The sequence below is a fragment of the Nerophis lumbriciformis genome, linkage group LG13, assembly GCF_033978685.3.
Source record: "Nerophis lumbriciformis linkage group LG13, RoL_Nlum_v2.1, whole genome shotgun sequence".
Taxonomy (NCBI): Eukaryota; Metazoa; Chordata; class Actinopteri; order Syngnathiformes; family Syngnathidae; genus Nerophis; species Nerophis lumbriciformis.
Window position 1 is genome coordinate 18,175,255 of NC_084560.2, and position 19,566 is coordinate 18,194,820.

The window sequence follows — 19,566 nt, forward strand, 5'->3', positions numbered from 1 at the left end:
ATTCCATTCCGTTTCCTAAGGCGGTCTGTCATAACGTTTTTAGCATTCAATCCGACATTATTGTGAGTTTTGTATTAGTGTTCCTAAAAATAGGACCCAAACACACACATATTGTACAGCACATTGTCACAGCTTATATATGTGTGTGTGTGTGCGTATATTTATATTTATATATATATATACCTAGATAGATAGATATACCGGCCCCCAGACACATTTTTTTCTCTAAATGTGGCCCCCCGAGTCAAAATAATTGCCCAGGCCTGACTTAAATTAATTCCGCAACTGACTTCTTCCCCGCATTAATTTCTGTTTCCATAGCAGCGCACGTCTGATTTCCAGCAACAAAGTGTGTCCTACTTCCGGATACAAAACGCTTGTGTGTGTTCTAATCATGGCAGACTTAGTAACAAACAATATTTTAGACAAACGGGGATTCAAATACTTTTCTGTTTGAACCAGAATGAACGAAGGATGAACTGCTGCGAGCACAAAGAAGAGGGTGAAACAATAGAGCAGACAGAAGCCGATACAGTGAGGTGCAAGCCACTCAAAGCTGCAAATGGGGAATTTGGAAAAAAGTTATTTTGACATAAATGGCGTATTTATATGGCCACCGTCATACATCATGGTATTGTTGTGACGATTTTCATACCGAAATACTGCAGTATTTACAATACCGTTACACCCCTACCCACAACAAGAGGATAGAGAAAGAAAAGGAGCTTATTGACTACAGCGTTGGACTACAATGGTGGACCCACGCAAAGCACTTAGGGTAAATTTATACCATATATGAATCCAGTGACATCATCGATGCGAAAAACGTCGCAGGTTTTGCAAATTCCAAACGGCTCGTTTGGTGGAAGTATGAGGGAAGGCAAGATTATTTTACAAATATCTCTGCGATGCTTCCACGGTTTGATTTGAAATGTTCGGGACTTATACAGATCCCAAATATGCAACAGCAGGTACCAATAGGTAACAAACGTTGGTTTCGCACAATAGGGCCCCTTTAAATTAGCAATAAAGCGAGCGCAATCTAATTAGCATGTCTGTATTCATGTATAGGCAGAATATATGATGATTATCAGAATGCCCACAATAGTAGCAGGAGATGCAAATATAATGATTTAGCACAAGCAATGTGACTATCAAGCATAAAACTGGCAGTTACGTATTAATGGCCTTAGTCACACAGAGGCAGTCGCTGCAATTTACAGGCGATGGCGAGAAAGACTTTTCCGTCATCGTGTTGACAATCCACATATTTCTGTCAGAAAGAAAATATTAGTATATGAATATCTTATTCTCTGGCAAAGCACATGCGGTTGAGGCGTTGTGAAGTGGCGTTACATCCGCTACAGTTCCATTCTAATTTTTTATGAGCGAGGGCGAACAGGGATACGCCAAATCCGCATTGGAAGTTAATTTGTGGCCACAAATAAATTAATAAATGGGAAACACTGATGTGTGAGTGGGGAGCGGTATATGTCTATGCAGGCAGACTGGAGAGCGCTCTCGCAGGAATAGGTGCATATACCATAGTGAAATATATGACAGATTAAGTCACCTAATTAATTCATTGGAATGCAATTAAAAATGTAATAATCATGCAGCCCTATCCAGGTTCATAATGGCATTGTCTTTCTCTCATTCTTTGTAAACCGGGGAGTAGCATGAACTAACAAATAAACAAACAAATGCAATAGCAATTTTCTTTCTCCACTTCTTTTCTTCTTTTCTGATTTTGATAGTAAGATCATATCATTGCTAAAAGCATGTGTTTGCTTTGGACTTTTGCTATGTAATGCACATCATATAAATTAGTTGAACACTGCGGGCTTTGGCAAAAGTATGTGTATTGTAATGAAGCATGATTATAGTCAAAATAATAATCACAATTATATTTTTAAATATTAAAATCAGGCTGATTAATCATTATTATTCATTGTTATCTTATGTTAACATATCATTGTTTCACGTAGGTTGGGGGGTCCCAGAGGTGGGGTAGGAGAGGAAGAGAAATTCCCGGTTTTCCCGAAATTCAAGGAATTCCGTAATACCATTTCTCAATTAAAAAATGTTATTACTTCAACATTTCTTGACAGAGGTAAACAATTCCAATACCAACCAATTCAGCTCATTCAGGACAATCATTCTATTTATAAAAAAATTTAAAATCCCACTTTTCCCAAAACTCCTAAATTACCAGAAAATTTCTATTGAAATAAATAGGAAATGTTTCCAAGTTCCACAATTCCCACATTTCTCAACCGATTCAATTAGTTCCAACACCAACATGTTCAGCTTATGAATATTTTTCTTGCATGCCGCCATCTTGGAAGTATTCTAGCTGTTCCTCTATTATTATGCTAATGTTCACATGCTAATTTTTTATGTTAGCATTTTAGCCAATTGTGTACTTTTTAACCTAATAACCATGGATTTTGTTGCTTGGTGCCGTCTTAAAAATATACTGTAGGTTTTTCACTGTTAGCACTAAAGTTTGATGCTAGCATTTTTAATCAATCAAAGTTTACTTATGTAGCCCTTAATTACAAATGTCTTAAAGGGCTGCACAAGCCACAACATATCAGGGCAAACAAAAACAAGAAACCTTGGAGGGGATCGCAGATGTGGGGACCCCCCCTTGGGCGACCGGTGCAATGGATGCAGAGTGGATACAGTTAATAACGTGAGAGTCCAGTTCATTGTAAATACAGCAGTGGATCCTCTTATATTTAGTGCAGTGGTTCATCTTGGGTCCCAACTTGGAACAGCTAGTGCTTCTTCCATTAAAGCTGAACTGTGGCCCCCTGACAACCTCTCCACACAGGAGAGGGGGGCAGCGCAGAAAAGAGACGCGGCCGCTCAACTGGTCTGAAAAGGGGCCTATTTAATGGCTATGGTGTATAAATGAGTTTTAATATGGTACTTTAATGCTTCTACTGAGGGAACATCTCTAACTGGTACCGGGAGGGCATTCCAGAGTACTGGAGCCCGAATAGAAAACGCTCTATAGCCCGCAGACTTTTTTGGAGCTCTGGGAATCACTAATAAGTTCTTTGAACACAGATTTCTGGCCGGGACACATGGTACAATACAATCAGCAAGATAGGATGGAGATAGACCGTTTAGTATTTTATATGTAAGTCGTAAAACCTTAAAGTCGCATCTTAAGTTCACAGGAAGCCTGTGCAGCTGAGCGTAATATGATCAAACTTTCTTGACCTTGTTAAAGCAGCTACATTTTGTACCAACTGTAATCTTGAAATGCTAGACTTAAAGAGACCTGAAAATAATACGTTACAGTAATCGAGACGAGACGTAATGAACGCATGAATAATGATCTCAGCATCGGTGGTTGACAAAATGGGACGAATTTTGGCGATATTACGGAGATGAAAGAAAGCTGTTTTAGTAACAATCTTAATGTGTGACTCAAACGAGAGAGTTGGGTCGAAGATAATACCGAAATTCTTTACCGAGTCGCTTTGTATAATTGTTTTGTTGTCAAATGTTAAGGGGGTATTATTAAATAGGTGCCGGTGTCTATAGAAGGACAGATAATCAACATTTCCGTTTTCTTAGCGTTAAGATGCAAAAAGTTGCTGGACTTCCATTGTTTGATTTCATTTAGACACGCCTCCAAATGACCACAATCTGGCATGTTGGTAAGCTTTAGGTGTCATCAGCAGAACAGTGAAAGCTAATGCCGTATTTGCATATAATGTCACCTAGCGGCAGCATATAGATGCTGAAGAGTGTAGGGCCAAGAACCGAACCTTGTGGAACTACGCACGTTACCTTAACATACTCCGAAGTCACGTTGTTATGGAAGACACACTGCATTCTGTCAGTAAGATGGAAGTTAAACCAAGAAAAGGCTAAGTTTGACATACCAATACATGTTTTGATGTTCCTCTTTGTAATCTCTGACTGTCTCATCCTAGTGTCAATGGAGCCGAAGTGTACAACTATGTTCGTGTAGCTAGTGGTGCGATTAGCCTGTTTTACGCGATTACTAGGCCTGTTGCGAGTCAGCTCCCTAAGATTAGCTTCAATGTCTGGTGCTCGGGTCCCGGGAATACACTTAATTATGGCTGGTTTACTAAACTGTATGTTCCGGGTGAAGGAGTCCCCAATGAATAAGGTGCGGTGTCCGGTACACTGGGGTGTATGACTAGCTCAAGGGCTAAATATATTATGCGTCTCAACCGGTTCACCATGTCTTGTAAGCCGCTTAGGGCTGCTACAAATTGGGTTAGGCGGCTTGCTACTGCTAACGCTGGCAAACGTGTCCGCGACGCCTAGAATTACGAATTTATTCTGGCCCTCTAGTAGAGCCAACCTTTCCACGAGTAAAGTCCACAAAGAACAGGAAACCAGGTTCTTGCTGCCTTCATAGCACAGTAGCTTCGGACCGGGACTAGCTTAGCTTCGCTAGCTTAGCAACTAGCTAGCTGAAAGTGAGGCGGTGAAACAGAGAGAGTGGGTGCTTTCTAAGTTCGATAAGACTACTAAATTTGTTGGAGAAGGATTAAAACAATTAGAAGCACACAGATAGAAAGATAGCACTTAGCTTTCAACGGCGAACTGCATCAGCAGGAGCAAGTAGCAGCAGCGGAGCAACCGGACTCTGTTGTTTCTTTCACCGAGTCGAATGCTTGCTACCTTCGGCGCTCAGTAGCTTCGCACCGGGACTAGCTTAGCTTCGCTATCTTAGCAGCTAGCGAGCTGAAAGTGCGGTGGTGAAACAGAGAGTGGGTGCTTTGTTAAATTTGATTAAACTACTAAATATGTTGGAGAAGGGAAAAAGAAAGCTGTGAAACAATTAGAAGCTTAAAGATAGCACTTAATTTTTGAGCGGCAAAACAGCGGCGGCAAGCAGTGAGAGCGAGCAGACTTCCGGACGTGACGCCAGTCGACTGGATGTCTGGTTTCGTATTTTTTTAACATAATAAACATGTATTTTGTTACTTGCCTTCATCTTAGAAGTGTGTTAGCATGTTAATGTGTGCAAGCTAACGTCTTTTCTAGCGTTTTAGCTAATTTTGTACATTATAAACCTAATAATCATTGATTTGGTTACTTGGCGCCATGTTACAAGTATGCTAGCTGTTCCCCTGTTAGTGTGCTGAGTTTTTATGCCAGCATTTGTTACTTTGCAACCTCTTGAAGTTTGCTAACTCTTCTAACTATACCAACAATTAGCATTTCAAGAGTCATACTACATTTCAGTACAGCTTCTGCTTTTCGCCTTTAATCTATTAACTTTCAAACCATTTCTACATTACTCTAGTATTTCAGTTTAGCATCAGCTCTTCAACATTCAATCCATTTCAACATTCAGACCATTTTAACATTTAAACGTTTTCTATATTCAAACCATTTCTACAATTATCCTACATTTCATTAGCATTTCAGCATCAGCTCTTTAACATTCAAACCATTTCAACATTCTAACTATTCTTACATTCATACTACATTCTGTAAGCATTTCAGTTCAACTTCAGCATTGGAGCATTCACACGCAATCCCTTCAGGAATTGCCTCATCGAGTTAAACCATTAAAGTTATATAGTAAGTTCCCGCCTTTGCTTTCTTATGCAGTTCTATTAAATAGGCTTAGCACCCTACACCACTATATGTGACAAGACTTAGCATCTGGTCTTGCCCGAACTAAGATCTTAGTAGGCTTAAGACAATGAAGGCATGGTGACGTTAACAGATCTAAATAATGGATTATAGTGTGTGAGTCTAGTGCACAGTTGAGTGCGTAATGCTGAGGTGTGCACTGCTGCTCAGTGGACTGGACTTTCCCCACGGCTTGACAGACATGTCAACAATTTTGTTAAAACCGCTACGTGGTTGCATACAGCACATAATACAGTAGTTTGTTCCCTTAACGACTAGGATTGACTGATTATTGTCAGCAAATGACAGACGTGCCTTTTAAATTTTCTCAAGCTTCACGAGATCAAATTATGATAATTTTATCCATCTCTAATTCCCCCACATATGTACACAATTGATTTTACACACAAGAAAGGGAAATTCCATGAAGCAATTACTTTTAATAGTAAACACAGATCATTAAAAATGAAAGATTTCTAACCGTCCTACCGGAGTTAGGTGGTGACCCAATAAAATGGACAGAAAAATAGTAGAACACTGCATAAAAATCCTGATTGACTGTATTTGACAATTCTCTGTATCCATCTTAATGCAAATACAAACAGATATTAAAATTAAAATAATTTTATTTGATCTAATTAAAAAGGAGATTGACATGAATTGGTCATACAATTGTTTCTCGTAATCACAGTGATCTGTTTCACTCACGATAATCTTTGATTTTATGCCAAGCACATTAGCTTGAGAACATCCATTCAATCTGTTTGTTTGTAATAATAACGATGAGAAGCTTCTGCAAAAATTGGGGCGGCGATGGCTCACACTGATCTGGCTGTGGGTACTTAGCTTGGGGATTGCATGTTTGGTGGTTCAAGACTGAACAGACCAAAAATAACTATCCAGTCATCCATATACCATACCATATTAGTACTGTAGGGAAGTCTTCCGCCACTTCTGGCTTAGTTTTTTTAGTAGTCTTTTTCCAAGGAGATATTTTGACATAAAAAGGCTGTATGGTTGCTGATATAATACATTTTATCAATAAATATAATAAATGACATACATTTGGCTGACAATAGCGCTTTTAATACTATCGTTATATCGTGATAATGCATGTTTTAGCTGTGTCCCGCAAATTTGACGGCGACAAGCAAACGGCCGCATCAATACTTTTAATATTACAAAATATTTGTTGTTGTTGTTGTTGTTCTTTTTATTCTTGTTTATAAACTTAGGAAATAAGTCCCTAGAGTGATAAATGGTAAATGGGTTATACTTGTATAGCGCTTTTCTACCTTCAAGGTACTCAAAGCGCTTTGACACTATTTCCACATTCACACACACATGAGAACTTATAGGGCAAAACCAAAGGATTTAAATCAGAACCAATCGTAGTTTTTGCTTATGTTTTGTTATTTTGCATTAGCTATGCATGCTTGTACAAGACAGTCGTATTTGACAGCCATGGAAACCAATTGAAACCTACATTTCATTTCGAACGGCAATACATACAAAATTGAACCAGTTCTAATTGCAACAAATGTAGACATTTATTTGTTGAATCTGTTCTCTTAAACCACTATTGCTAACATATGCTAGCTGTTGGTGGTATATTGCTTTGGTTTAAAAAAACTGTAATCTTGAGCCAGTGACATACAGCAAGTTTGAATAAGTTTGTCCAAAAGATTTGTTAATGTTGGACCTCGACATCTTTGTATCCACATATAATTGACTACCGGAGCTCACTGCTAATCTACTCAATACACTATTGAACACCCCGCAAATCACAAAGATCCGTGACGATCAATAGGATCACTGATGGGCAAAGCTGAAGAAGAGGAAAATTTTCTTGAGAACAAATTTAATTACAAGTCCTTTTCACAACTTGTGAGGGATATATTCTGACTTGGTAATATCCCATCTTGATGGGTTATTTATAAACAGCACAATTTAATCAATGCCAGATATACAGTACTGTTACAACTAGAGATGTCCGATAATATCGGCCGATAAATGCGTTAAAATGTAATATCGGAAATTATCGGTATCGTTTTTTTATTATCAGTATCGTTTTTTTAAATGTATTTTATTTTTTATTAAATCAACTTAGAAAACACAAGATACACTTACAATTAGTTAGGGATGTCCCGATCCGATATTTGGATCGGATCGGCCGCCGATATTTGCCAAAAAATGCGTATCGGCAAGGCATGGGAAAATGCCGATCCAGATCCAGTTAAAAAAAAACTCTGCTCCGTGTTTTCCAACGCACCTATTTGAATAATACATTCCACTTTTCTGCTGCTCCCTCATTTCCGTTCCGCATTTTCCAGCACACCTTCAACACATCCACAGGTCTGTGGATTCTCACGCAGTTGCTTTTAGCTGCTGGCTCTTCTCACTCTTTCCTGTGTCTCCCTCTCACAGACAGCAAGCGCACCTTCTTACACACGTCACATACTGTCACGTCATACGTCACATACGTATACGTCCTCTCCCAGCAGAGAGGTAGCAGCATGGCTAACGTTAGCTGTGATGCTAGCGCAGCTGTGTGACCAACGTTCTCTCTAAGGTGCGCGCTTGTGCAATTGCGCACTGCCCAAACGTCCTCTGCGCATAGCAATTATATGCCACGCACAAAATCAAATAAAAAAATAAGCGCATAACAATTTTCGACACACGGACACGACAGAGAAAACAGTTTTCGTCATCATTGTTCAAATATTGTAACGTCTGTCGAGACGCTTATCTCCATTCGGTGCCACACGCCCACACCATCAAAATGCCGAGGCAAAAATTTCCAGATCAACACCGTATGAAAAAATTAGTGATTTTTTTAGTTGTGATTTCCTTCTCTGCATGAAAGTTTAAAAGTAGCATATATTAATGCAGTATGAAGAAGAATGTTTTAATGTAGACATGCAAGCCTTGAAAGAACATTTTGAAAATCAAGACTACATTTCCTGCAAATGGGTGCATTTCTACCCTATATTTTAACTTTAGATTTATTCTCATATCAAACTCTTTTGGCTGTCTTTTTGACACTTACATCCGGCGCCCCCCTCCACACCCTGGATTATAAATAATGTAAATAATTCAATGTGATTATCTTGTGTAATGACTGTATTATGATGATAGTATATATCTGTATCATGAATCAATTTAAGTGGACCCCGACTTAAACAAGTTGAAAAACTTATTCGGGTGTTACCATTTAGTGGTCAATTGTACGGAATATGTACTTCACTGTGCAACCTACTAATAAAAGTCTCAATCAATCAATCAATCAAAACACATAGAATCATCATACTGATGTGATTATATGCATCAAGTGTTCATTCAAGGCTGAGGCAAAATATCGAGATATATATCGTGTATCGCAATATGGCCTTAAAATATCGCAATATTAAAAAAAGGCCATATCGCCCAGCCCTAGTTTCAATGATGCCATTTCTGTTTGTCATGTATAATTTTGTCTATTTTGTGTTTATCCTTGAATAAACAGGTCGGTTTCTTGTTACCAACCATTGTGTATTATTCAAACTCCCCTAATTCAGCTGGCTAGTTGTTATCAAGAGTACTAAAACCCTTTTCAACATGATTCTGACAACTAAGTAGGCTAAATAACTTTAAACTTTAATACATGCTCGGATAGGCCAGTATCGGTCAGTATCGGTATCGGTCAGTATCTGTATCGGATCGGAAGTGCAAAAACAATATCGGTATCGGATCGGAAGTGCAAAAACCTGGATCGGGACATCCCTACAATTAGTGCACCAACCCAAAAAACCTCCCTCCCCCATTTACATCATTCACACTCATTCACACAAAAGGGTTGTTTCTTTCTGTTATTAATATTCTGGTTCCTACATTATATATCAATACAGTCTGCAAGGGATACAGTCTGTAAGCACACATGATTGTGCGTGCTGCTGGTCCACTAATAGTACTAACCTTTAACAGTTAATTTTACTAATTTTCATTAATTACTAGTTTCTATGTAACTGTTTTTATATTGTTTTACTTTCTTTTTTATTCAAGAAAATGTTTTTAATTTATATATCTTATTTTATTAATTTTTTTTCAAAGTATCTTATCTTCACCATACCTGGTTGTCCAAATTAGGCATAATAATGTGTTAATTCCACGACTGTATATATCGGTTGATATCGGTATCGGTAATTAAAGAGTTGGACAATATCGGAATATCGGATATCGGCAAAAAGCCATTATCGGACATCCCTCGTTACAACTATAATGCTGCTTCTTTTGCAAGACCTGTGTTTGTTTTGTCTGCAATTCTGTAACACCTACACATAACTATAACAAAAACATAATCATCACTGCAGAAACAAGCATTGTGTGTATTATTTTACTGGACACTAATGCCTAATATGAATTTACTGCTGTGTTTCAGATGAAGAGCAATCAGCAAGTAACCGGCTAATCTGCAGAGTTTACTGCTTTCTACAATGTCCCAGCGAGGCTCCCACAGCCGTGCCCTGAGTTCTGAGGAGAGGAGCTCCGTGACGCTCAACAAGATCTCCACGCCGGTGCACAAGAGTCCATCCTCCTCATCCTCATCCCAGCGCGACAGCCGGCAGGTAGCTTTTAAACCCAGGTTGGAGTAGAAACACCCTCAACTTTCCAGGCTGTCCTTAACTTAACTGAACTTAGTGCCATTGCAGAAACAACAACAAAAGTGAACGCAATGCCATCACTTTTTCATTTCGGTACTGGGCCGTAAATGTTTTATGAGGGACTGGCTCTTGTGAGTGTGTGGCAAGCTGTGGTATGCGGCGTGGGATCTTGTATTCTTATTGGAGTGCTCTAAGAAGGAAAGGGAGTTGGCTTAATGAGAGCTGGGCACTGTAGGAAGCGCACAGTTGAATCTTTGATGCTTGATAATGCAGACAGTTAAACACCCTCCTCCTCCTCCCTCGTCCATTGTTCCTTAATGGCATTTGCTAACAAATAAGTTGATAGATGAAAGGCTTAAGTATGAAAGTTAAATGTTAAAATGTTATAAAAAAAGTCAGGTACAGTTTTATTTTGCCTAAATGGTCTAGTTTGACTAGAACTCCAAGAAAGTATTTTATTCAGCATAAAAATTACCCATGACTATAGGGCACCTAAAATACTGAAATGTTCTCAAAAATTGACAGTGCGCTTTATAATCTGGTGCGCCTAATGTACAGATGAATTATTGCTGTGCTTCTCGACCTCGAAGCAATCTTATTTGGTACATGGTGTCATGTAAGTGTGACCAGTAGATAATGATAAATGGGTTATACTTGTAGAGCGCTTTTCTACCTTCAAGGTACTCAAAGTGCTTTGACAGTATTTCCACATTCACCCATTCACACACACATTTACACACTGATGGCGGGAGCTGCCATGCAAGGCGCTAACCAGCAGCCATCAGGAGCAAGGGGTGAAGTGTCTTGCCCATGGACACAACGGACGTGACTAGGATGGTAGAAGGTGGGGATTGAACCCCAGTAACCAGCAACAGATGGCAGTCACACATAAGCGATACGTGCTGATTGCCAGCAAAGCAACCCTAAAACATTGATGTTTCATTGAGAATATAGAACATTACATACGTACACTTTTGTTGCTCGGAAGCAGCTCCGCATGATGGATTTTCGGCGCATTACGGCTACCGTAGTCAGACGTACCCCAAAATGGCACCTATTAGGAGACATTATCTGGTGTTCTGTTTTGCAATATTATGCAAAACCAATTTTTCTTACCAATTGGTACCTGCTGATGTGTATTTAGTATAGAATGTCCCAAAAAATGTGCGCGCGTCCGCCATTGTAACCATAATATGACTTTATATTCTGGTGCGCCTTTTGCATGAATATAGACACAGTCATCGGCATCCGGTTCGCCCTATGGTAGATAATGTTGCTAAATGGTACAGTGGAGTTCCCAGCTTGAAGCCTTTATCGACCAGGAAGGAACCAATATTGTTGAGTAACACATTCTAATTTCTACAGTTTTGTCATTTAATCAAGTTCCATTTTATTCTGAAGAAGTGTCATTATCACATGCACATATTAAAGCAGAACTTGCCTGGGGTGGAAAGATGGAAGGTCAGTGTTATGATCTGGTGTTGGATCATAGTTTATTTTGGGTTTTGAGTCACTTGTGATATAAGTTATGTTTCAGCACTCCTGTTTTGTGTTGTCTTGGTTGTCATGGTTACTGATTGTTTTCGCCTGCATCTGATTAGTGTTCGGGACTCACACCTGTTCCCGGGCACTAATCAGAGAGCTATTTAGTCCTGCTTTTTCCCGTCACTCAGCCTGGTGCTTTTGTTTGCTTTACGCAACTGTCACGTTTATTCCTTGTGTCCGTAAGCGAAGCGTTGCCTTATGCCTTCCCTGTGTGTGCTATTCCGTTAGCTTTCCTTGTGCTAGGCACGCTCTCCTTGTGTACGCTTGTTTTGTTTGTTTCTGTTTTCGTGTATGATTTATACAAATAATCATTTGTCCTACCTGCACGCTGTCTCTGGAGTTCCTGCTGTCCTCACCGGAAAAACAATCGGCATAATCATGCCTCCTAGCCAGCAGCATAACAGAAAAGCACCAGCCTGAGTGATGGGAAAAAGCAGGACTAAATAGCTCTCTGATTTGTGCCCGGGAACAGGTGTGAGTCCCGAACACTAATCAGATGCAGGCGAAAACAATCAGTAACCATGACAACCAAGACAACACAAAACAGGAGTGCTCAAACTAAGGCTGAAACGACGCGTCGACGTCATCGGTTACGTAAATACGTCGACGTCATTTTTGTGCGTCGGCGCGTCGCATATTTACGTCACACCACTGTCATGGCGGAGCGCAGAGCAAACGATGCGAGCGAGGGGGAAAAAACACGCCAAAAGTCGTCAAAAGTGTGGGAGTATTTTAATAAACGGCCTAATAATGTTGTTTTATGCACACTGTGTCGAGCGGAAATGGCGTATCACAGCAGCACAACGGCTATGAACGAGCATCTAAAAAGAAAACATCCGACAGCGTTCTTCCCATCACCATCAACGAGTCAATCATCCGCGTGAGTATACGTTGTCATCATTACAAAAAAACATGAATGTGTCATTTGTATCTGCGTTGTAAATTCATAAACTAAAGCACCGTTTCGCTCTGAGAGGCGCGTTTGGCGTGCCTGTTCAGTGTTTACAAAGACGCGCTCCTCTTTAACGCTAACGTTAATAAGTTGTACAAATACCTTTTACAACATTAACAGTTACATATACTATCTTTAACGCTAACGTTAATAAGTTGTGCAAATACCTTTTACAACATTAACAGTTACATATACTATCTTTAACGCTAACGTTAATAAGTTGTGCAAATACCTTTTACAACATTAACAGTTACATATACTATGTACAAACGAACAATTAACTTCACTTTAATCATACTATCATTGTTGTGTTATTAAACCAATTTAACAAGATAATGTGTGTAGTTTAATTAACCTTTTGTATTAAAGTAAGCTGTATTTGGGTATATTTAAAATGAAAATTAATTGTTGTCTCTTATGTTGCAGCAAACGACAAAGCAGTGTCCAGGATTTTTTTCCAAAGAGGCATGGGACTGAATGCACACCCCAAGTGGCCGCTGACCTGACTGATGGTGTCCTGGAAATGATGGTCATAGACATGAGGCCATTAAATATGGTAGAAGGGGAAGGGTTTCAAAAAATGATCAAACGGTTTCACTCTGGCTACACACTACCATCAAGAACCCACTTCACTAAGCTTATGGAGCAAAAATACACAAAGAAAATGAATGAAGTCAAAGCAATCCTGAAAAATGTGAAAGGAAAACTGACACTCACAACTGATGCATGGACAAGTATGGCCACTGAAGCTTACCTTGGTGTCACCATTCACTTTGTTAATGATGAGTGGGAGCTTACCTCAATTAACTTGACAACAATGCCCCTTAATGAAAAGCACACTGCAGAAAACATTGCCTCTTGGATTGAGGATGTTGTCAATAAGTTTGAAATAAACATAAAACTAGTACAAGTCATTGTACATGACAATGCTGCAAATGTTGTTGCAGCTTTAAGAGTTCTTGAGGAAAGACATGGTGTTTCATCCGTCAGATGTGTTGGCCATACTCTACAGCTTGTAGTTAACCATGCTCTAAAGGACAACCACATCAGCAGAGCTTTAGGAGCAGCAAGAAGTTTGGTCGAGCACTTCAGAAAAAGTGAGCTATCCAGTACAAAACTAAAGGTTAAGCAAAAACAAATGGGTTCTCCAGACCACAGCCTCATACAAGATGTGTCTGTGAGATGGAACAGTGCCTTTTATATGATTAGTCGCCTGCTTGAGCAGAGGTGGCCAATAACAGCAACTCTGTCAGATCCGGAGGTCACTCAAAGAGGGAAGCATTTTCTGGATCTTAAGGCTGACCAGTGGAGCTTGCTTGAAGAACTTGAACAAGTTCTGAAACCTTTTGAATGTGCAACTGTGTACCTGAGTGGAGAATCTTATGTAACAGTTTCCGCTGTCCCTCTGCTGGTCAAAGGGCTTCGGAAGGCTACACAAACTGCTTTTGAAAATGCATCAATCAAGTGTTTCCAGGTCACTGCTGCACGTGAGATAACATCCAGGTGGGAAGCCGAGACCACATTCAAAGATGATGGACCAAATGTGTGCATATTAGCAGCTGCACTTGACCCACGATTCAGGAAGCTGAAATTCCTGACTGCAGATGAGTGTTTAAAAGTTCAATACAAGCTGCATGCAATAGTTCTGGAGGAGAAAAGAAGGGAAAAGGAGACACACGCTCAACAGGGCACAGCAATGCAAGTGGAAAGACCAGATGCTGACAGGCGGCCTGTATCTTTACTAGACACACTTCTTGGCTCAGATTCAGATGAACTCAGCAACAATGAGGAAGACAACAATGACAGTAATGATGCTGAAATGGTCAGAAACGAGTTAGTGTCTTATTTTGGAGAATCCCCCATTTCCAAGGATGAAAACCCATTAAAATGGTGGAAAGAACATCAGGCAAGGTTTCCAAATCTGGCAATGCTGGCTCGGTCTTACCTCTCAGTTCCAGCCACATCGACCCCTTCTGAGCGCCTATTTTCAGCTGCTGGGAATATTGTAAACAAGAAAAGAACCAGCCTCACCCCAGAGCATGTAGACATGCTAACCTTTCTTCATTACAACTGTTAGTCACTCACTGGAATGAGTAGAATTGGTTATAGTGTACTGTGTTGGACTGGATGTTTATTTTGCACATTTTAAAAGCAATACTTAATGTTTACAGTGCTCCAGAATATTTAGATTGGCACAAATGTTTACAGTGTTACAGAATGTTTTGCCATGTTTTCAATGTTGACTGAGTGGCCATACTTTTTTTTTTTGGAAATAAAAGCCATGCCTTTTGAAAAAAACTGGCCTAAATTTATTTTTTTCATCTTAATTTTAAATAAAAATAATCGGTAAAAGGAAAAATAATCTATAGATTAATCGAAAAAAATAATCTATAGATTAACCGATTAATCGAAAAAATAATCTATAGATTAATCGATAGAAAAATAATCGTTAGCTGCAGCCCTAGCTCAAACATAACTTATATCACAAGTGACTCAAAACCCAAAATAAACTATGATCCAACACCAGATCATAACAGTCAGACCCATTATGACTGAGCATTCCTGATGATGATGACACTTTTTTGTGTACTACATGGTCTTTGCACCATTCATTACACTCTCTGAGGAGGTTCTGTAGATAAGAAAAGGCTCGGCTAGTTCGGTTGGGCCTTTATTTTTGGAAAAAAAAATGTTGGCAGCATTTTCTTGATAGAAACCCTCAATGAGATCTTGACCCTGATTTCAAATAAATACTTGACGCATTCCCCATCTGCTGACGACTACTGTTCACGCTCCAAAGAGCAATCACAAGAAGCACAGGCCTGCACATATGTTAACACTTTTTTGTTTGTCTTGTTTGTGGATCCACAAATTATGTAAATGAAAAGATAGACTCTTTCTTTGACTAAAATACATTCAAGATCATAATGTGAAAATTAATTATTAGTAGCTGTAAGATCAGGAAGCTTCTTGGATTTTTATTCCATGGCCAGTTACTGTCTTTTGTCCTTGTATAAAGGATGCATTATACTCCCGAAATGACACTGCATAGTTGAAGCTCTTTTTCTTTGACTATTACCACATTTTACAATCTTCATTACAGTACATATGTACTTGTCAAACACTGCACACTTTGAATTGCATTTTAAAATTAGTGTGGCCCTAATTATTCAATAAAATGCAACGTCTATAATTTCAGTTGTGGTACCCCCTCAGACTCAACTATAAGTAAGTGTATGACTCAGTAAAGATTTTTACTGATAATTTCAGTACTTTATAACAGTACGGTCATTGACTCTTCAATGTAAAGCTGCGCAATTATGGCCAAAATAATAAACATTATTGAAATCATGATTATTGTTACATAAAACAGAGTGTTTCTCAAAGGGCCTCAATCTACTTACATTTTTTAATGTATTTAGGTGAGTGCTATTGAAAGTTTAACAATATCAGTTGTTTATTCTCTTTTTATTACATTCACTTGTTTGATCAAAACAAAGTCAATAATACACAAAAACGAAACAAAAGCAAAAATACTCACTGTTACTCATTTAAACCCCTTGATTTTTGCCCTTTAAGTCCTCCTGTGTGTGGGGAATTATTCCTTACATTTGTAAACATTAATGATAACAAAAAAATGATTGGGAAATTAAAAATGTCAATCAGGTCAGTCTTAGTATTGATTATAAACTACGCTTATGGATTATCACGCCCACTTACTGTTTGTGTCGGGTACTGTCAATGCTGACACACCAACAGTTATATTATCCTCTTTCTAACACTACAGATCTACTTGTTAATGTTCTGTTAATAACCGCTTACTTTCTGTTGCTATGTGGATTTCATTTACACTTACTAAACTTTACTAAGCATAAGCACTTATTTCTTGGTGTTGTTTAAAGCTAGGTTAGCTTAACTTTTAGCATGCCTGTTCCTTGTTTGCTCTCAGAATGTAACATGTGTAGTCTCGTCCTCCAGTGATACTTGATAATGATACTTATGATACTATGAAAGGTAGTTTACTTGCTGTAATGGAGGTGATTATTATTAGTTTAGGGGAGCGGCTTCACATTGTGTAGGGAGACACATAATTAATTAGTTGCTAGCAGCTTGTCAGCCAGAGAGGATCTGCGTTTGTGATCGCTATTAACAAGCCTTAACCTGCAATGGCCGATAAAGTACTTTTTCAGAAAAATCATCCATTATCGATCGGTGGCCAATCAATAGGCACTTCCCTACAAATATTGTGTTATTTGGCATGACGATTGAACTCTCATATGAGAGTCTTTTAATGTGCAATCACATGTGCGCATTGCCTGGAAGCAGAGGGTGCATGAATTCCAGTGGGAAGATTGTATCGCCGATGTTTGCGCTCGACTGAAAAGTGTCTCCAGACTCTATTTAACACGATGGCTGGCCTTCAGTCCTGCTAGTGGGACTCCAGAGAAACAAGCAAAACAGCAAATTGTGCAGGTGTCCACACATGTCCCTATTATTTAAGGGGACAAGGATTCCACGGAAGGGAAACGAGGTGCCCGACTGCAGCAACCGGGGAAAAGTTTGTTAATGTCATGGAGCTCTGTACCCATACAAAATGGCTTCTGGCGTTGGAGGCAGCTTCAAGAGGAGCCGCTGTTGCTTTTCTGCAGAAAAAGTGCTTGATTTGCTATGCAGCGGAGCCTGCTTTTTAATGTGAATTTTGCCTACTATCTCCCTCATTTAATCGAGGCAGCCAAAATTGTGATCGTGATTGAAATTAAATCAATTATGCAGCCGTACCTCGTGTACATTGTAGAATCAGATGTGGGCAGTAGAAGTCATCAGAAGTGGGGTGCTGCACTGATATTTATAGTGCTGATTTAGCCTAACGTGTCTTGGGGGAGTGTTTGGCCTTGCTAAGTGAAAGTGTTAGTGTAATAGTTTGATTCACTGCATTAATAAAATTTTATAGAATGTAGCGTATGTCTGCAGGTTGGGACTTGCCAGACTGGATAAGTAGACTGTTTATGAAGTTCCTGCATTCATCCATTAATTTTTTTAAACTTTGAGCAGTTTGAGCAGCTACATTCACACATATGGACAATGTAGAGCATTGTTTCTTAACCATCAGGCTGGGGGCCCATTTTGGGACCGCGAGCACCCCCTTTAGGGCCGCCAAAAAATATCTGGTTCTCAGCTGTGGTCCGTATGTGCCGCACTGGTATTCAGTTGTAACACACTTTTCCATCACTTGTGACAGTAATGACGATACCAAACAAACATGAGAAATATGAAGCTAAAGTCATAAAGAGGTTTCTTAAACGCAAAAATTATGAAGAATGTGGTGAAGCTGTACTTTCATTTGCACTTAAATATTTTTTACAGTTTATTCAGAAAAATATGTATTATTACTATTGTTATTAATTTAGATAGATGTTATTTTAGCTCTGTGTAATTGTATGTAAATGTATTTTCATCAGTTTGAGTTCCTTCTTTTGCTGTTTATTTGATTAGTAATTTAAATTAATTAATATTTGTGATTAACACATGCTTTTATATCCTTGTATAAGGTTTATCCTATTAAACTGAAAGTAGGTTAGATAATATTGGATACGACTAAAATCAAGAGAAAGATTACTATTCAGTTTTAACATTTGAGTGGGCACTAGGCCCATCTATAGTGGAAAAGTTGAGCCCTGAGGTCAAAAAGGGTGACAACCCCTGATTTAGAGTATCTAGTTGGCCTTACATGCATGCTTTTGCGATGTTGCAGGACACCAGGGTATCTGGAGAATATCCACACAAGCACATTAAAACATGTAAACTCACCACAAACATTCCAAAGGCTTAATTTCTCATACATTGATTTATTTATGGCAGCCCACCACAAATAACTTTGACGCTACTTGTTTGCCCTGGTTCATAAAACATTATAATGTCTGCGTATGTAGCTTGTTGTTACAACTCTGCTTCTTAACATACGTCTCGAAGAAAGGATTACATGCACATGCATCAAGGACAATTATGCAAATTGGCTTTCAAATTTGACTGAAATTGTGATTATTCTGCATTAATATCAATACGCAACCAATATGCAGGGTACAGGAAATCAAATTACGTGTGGTTTTAAGGTCAAAGAACAAAGGTTATTTGACAATACAGTAAAAAAAAAAAAAGGTAGAATGCTGCATTCCTGTCACTTTGTAAACAGTTTTAGGACTATAGGTGAAACAATCCCCTGAATAAACATACAGTATATACTAAAGATGTCCGATAATGGCTTTTTTGCCGATATTCCGATATTGTCCAACTCTTAATTACCGATTCCGATATCAACAGATACCGATATATACAGTCGTGGAATTAACACATTTTATGCCTAATTTTGTTGTGATGCCCCGCTGGATGCATTAAACAATGTAACAAGGTTTTCCAAAATAAATCAACTCAAGTTATGGAAAAAAGTCCCAACATGGCACTGCCATATTTATTATTGAAGTCACAAAGTGCATTATTTTTTTTAAGATGCCTCAAAACAGCAGCTTGGAATTGGGACATGCTCTCCCTGAGAGAGGATGAGGAGGTTGAGGTGGGCGGGGTGGGGGGGGGTTGGGGGTTGAGTGGGTGGGGTATGTGTTCTGTTGTGTTTATGCAGTGTTACGGTGCGGATGTTCTCCCGAAATGTGTTTGTCATTCTTGTTTGGTGTGGGTTCACAGTGTGGCGCATATTTGTAACAGTGTTAAAGTTGTTTATACGGCCACCCTCAGTGTGACCTGTATGGCTGTTGACCAAGTATGCCTTGCATTCAC

The 19,566-nt window shown here is 39.0% G+C and overlaps 2 protein-coding genes across 5 annotated transcripts in view; both read left to right on the forward strand.

The window, feature by feature from the left end:
• Positions 1-19,566, forward strand: part of osbpl6 (oxysterol binding protein-like 6) — a 70,163-nt gene that overhangs the window by 10,113 nt on the left and 40,484 nt on the right. For all 4 annotated transcript variants that reach the window (XM_061971576.2, XM_061971577.2, XM_061971578.2 and 1 more), the window contains exon 2: positions 10,058-10,244. In XM_061971576.2, the coding sequence (XP_061827560.1) occupies positions 10,113-10,244 (132 nt within the window). In that variant the 5' untranslated portion in view covers positions 10,058-10,112. The remainder of the gene's footprint in view (positions 1-10,057; positions 10,245-19,566) is intronic.
• LOC140679321 (E3 SUMO-protein ligase ZBED1-like) lies at positions 12,525-15,054 on the forward strand. Its single transcript, XM_072914463.1, has 2 exons — positions 12,525-12,705; positions 13,204-15,054. Exons 1-2 carry the CDS (start codon positions 12,608-12,610, stop codon positions 14,852-14,854), a joined length of 1,749 nt encoding a protein of 582 aa, XP_072770564.1. The 5' UTR covers positions 12,525-12,607; the 3' UTR covers positions 14,855-15,054.